General features: G+C 68.8%; 1 protein-coding gene across 1 annotated transcript; it reads right to left on the bottom strand.

Annotated features, from left to right (window-relative positions):
• Window positions 1-587: 587 nt before the first annotated feature.
• On the bottom strand, window positions 588-2,566 carry CEBPB (CCAAT enhancer binding protein beta). Its single transcript, XM_025470389.3, has one exon. It carries the CDS (start codon window positions 2,250-2,252, stop codon window positions 1,212-1,214), a length of 1,041 nt encoding a protein of 346 aa, XP_025326174.1. The 5' UTR covers window positions 2,253-2,566; the 3' UTR covers window positions 588-1,211.
• Between the last annotated feature and the right edge of the window lie 671 nt (window positions 2,567-3,237).

The raw sequence follows: 3,237 nt of genomic DNA, 5'->3' as shown, positions 1-3,237 counted from the left end.
CCCATACGCCCTCTTCCTACATAATGTGGCCTGCTAGCCGGATCCCCCAAACACCGGACCCTACAGAGGTCACAGACGTACAGGTCCCTCCCTCTAAACTCAAGCCTGGCACTCGGGACAAGCCGACCTCTTCCCAAGCAGGGTTCCGGGTCACTCCTCCCCAGCACTCAGGGGCGCTGAGTCACCCTGAGAGCCCCAGAAACCTGGCATCCCCCACCTCCAAGCACAGACCCTGGAGGGAGCAGCAGTGGAGGGAGGACCAAAAAAAAAAAAAAAAAAAAGCACACACACACACACACACACAGCTGTTAACACCGCCACCCAACCACCAAAAAACCCCCAAAATAATAGAAACCCCCCAACACACAACAACCCCACCCCCCCCACTCCCCCACACACCCCCATCCAGGAAAGCACATCTAAAATCATCTAAACCAAAAAATAAATTAAAAAAAAAAAATCGAAAGCCAACTACTGCCCCCAAAAGGCTTTTAACCATTCTCCAAAAAAAAAAAAAAAAAAAAAAGTTTATTAAAAGTGTTCTTAATGCTTGAAACGGAAAAGATCCCCAAATATACAGACGCCTCTTTTCTCATAGAAATAGATTATTTTTTTTATAATACAAAAAAAAAAAAAAGGACCAAAAAACAACAACATCAACGACATCAACAACAACAACAACAACAACGCATCAACAGCAACAAGCCCGTAGGAACATCTTTAAGCGATTACTCAGGGCCCGGCTGACAGTTACACGTGGGTTGCGTCAGTCCCGTGTACACTCGCGTTCAGCCATGTTCGAGCCGATTGCATCAACTTCGGAACCGGCCCGCCCGCCGGCGCCCGGAGAGGAGGCAGGGGAGGCAGCGAGCCTGTCACTCATCTGTGCACATAGACACGTCTTCTTTAAATAACACCACGGGCGGGCGCCCCGTCTGCATGTGCGGTTGGTTTGGACAAAAATATAGATATATATATATATATAATAAAATATTAAAATTACCGACGAGCTCCCCGCGCCGCCAAGCGCCCCGGTGCCAAAGTTTCGCCGGCGCCCCGGGGGCGGGGGCGGGGGCGGGGGCGGGGGCGCGGGTCCCCGCGGCGCGGCCGGCAGCGCGCGGGCAGGCGGGCGGGCGCGCGGGCGGGCGGGCGCGCGGGCGGAGCGAGCGGGCGGCCGGCCGGCCGGCGGGGGGCCGCGCGCGGGGGCCGCGCTAGCAGTGGCCGGAGGAGGCGAGCAGGGGCTCGGGCAGCTGCTTGAACAAGTTCCGCAGGGTGCTGAGCTCGCGCGACAGCTGCTCCACCTTCTTCTGCAGCCGCTCGTTCTCGGCCGTGAGCTCCAGGACCTTGTGCTGCGTCTCCAGGTTGCGCATCTTGGCCTTGTCGCGGCTCTTGCGCACCGCGATGTTGTTGCGCTCGCGCCGGATCTTGTACTCGTCGCTGTGCTTGTCCACCGTCTTCTTGGCCTTGCTCTTGACCTGCGAGGGCGCCGGCGCCGCCCCCGCGTAGCAGGCGGCCGGGGGCGCCTTGGCGTCGGCGGGGCTCGGCGTGCCGGGCGGGCTGGACGACGAGGACGTGGACAGGCTCCCGCTGCTGCCGCTCGGCACCGCCTGGTAGCCGAGGTAGGCGCGCAGCGCGTACGGGAAGCCAGCCGCCATGCCTGCGGCGCCGCCGCCCGGCGCCCCGGCCTCCTCCTTCCGCTTGCAGTCCGCGGGCTCGAAGCCCGGCTCCGCCTTGAGCTCGGCGGGCTGCGGCGGCGGCGGCGGGGGCGGCGGGTGCAGGGGCGCGAAGCAGCCGGGGTGCAGCGCGCCCTTGGCGGCCCCCAGGCGCCCCAGGCTCACGTAGCCGTACTCGGACGCCTTCTTGCAGTTCTTGCCTCCGTAGTCGTCGGAGAAGAGGTCGGAGAGGAAGTCGTGGTGCTGCCCGGAGGAGGCGGGCGCGGGGGCGGGCGCGGGCGGGGCCGCCTCGAAGGTGTCCGTGGCTGTGGCCGGCGCCGGGGCCTGCGGCGCGCCCAGCGGCTCCAGGTACGGGCTGAAGTCGATGGCGCGCTCGTGGTCGCCGATGCTGCCCAGCTCGCCGGCGGGGGGGCGCGGCCCGGGTCTGGCCGCGGGGGGCGCCGCGGGGGCCGCCTTGCCGCCGTACGCAGCAGCCAAGCAGTCCGCCTCGTAGTAGAAGTTGGCCACTTCCATGGATTTAAAGGCGGGCGGCGGCGGCAGGGGCAGACATGCTGGGTCCCAGGCCACCAGGCGTTGCATGAACGCGGGTGCCCGGGGAGGGGGCCTGGGGCTGCCCGCTCCGGCCGGCCCGCAGGTGGCGCGGCCTCCCGGCTCCGACCGTGGCCGCTGGGTCGCCGCCGCCGCCGCCGCTGCTGCCGCCGGGGGGCCGCTGCCGCCGGGGGGCCGCTGCCGGTGCGGGGGCTGACGGCTGGACCCTCGCGTGGGTCCTCTTCCCGGTCCCGTGCGCGGCTCTGACTCGCTAAAGTTTCTCCCGAGCCCGGTTATTTATAAGGCGACCCATGGCAACGGCTGCGTCACGCTGGCAGCCGCCCCGGCCCCTCCCGCCGCCGCCGGGACGCGGGGTGGCGGCCCGAGACCCCCGCGAGGGCGCCGGCGGGGCCCGGCGGCCCGACCCGAGAGCCGGGGCGCGCCCTCGGGGGGTCCGCGGGCCCGCGGGGGGGCGGCCTGACGCCCCCTGCCCACCCCCACCCGGCGGCGCGGGGATTGGGAGCGAGGAGGGGCGGCGCGACCCCCGCCCCCGGACCGCCCCCTCCGGGCTGGAGGCCGCCCCGGGGGGGCCGCGGGGAGGGGGCAGCGCGACCGCCTTCCCCCTCCCGAAGCACGGCCGCCGCCCGCCCCCTGCTGGAGGCGGCGGAGGCTTCGGGACCCGCCGAGCCCGCCCGGACGCCCCACGGAGGAGGCCGGCGCTCCCCAGGCCGGATCCCGGAGACCCCGGCCCCGCCCCGGCCCCCCGAGAGGTGACCCACCTGCACCGTCCTTCCCCCGCGCGGCCGCCCCCTCCCCGCCCCAAAACTTGCTCCCAACCCCAGCCCTCGGAAGGAGGGGATTCCACGCTGGGGGAGGCCCCCCGCCCCTCCTAAAGGCACGTCTAACGCAAGGACCCCGGTGGGGGGCACTTCGGGGGAGAGCCCCACCGGGACCTCGGCCGCGGCGACTGCGCCGCCCCCAGCCCCGCCCACCGGCCCTGCCCGCCCCCTTAGACCACACCTGGGTCTTCTCTGGC

Source organism: Canis lupus, chromosome 24 (genome assembly GCF_003254725.2).
Source record: "Canis lupus dingo isolate Sandy chromosome 24, ASM325472v2, whole genome shotgun sequence".
Classification (NCBI taxonomy): domain Eukaryota; kingdom Metazoa; phylum Chordata; class Mammalia; order Carnivora; family Canidae; genus Canis; species Canis lupus.
Note: the sequence above shows the minus strand (reverse complement) of the source record. Positions and strands in the feature narration are given on the sequence as shown.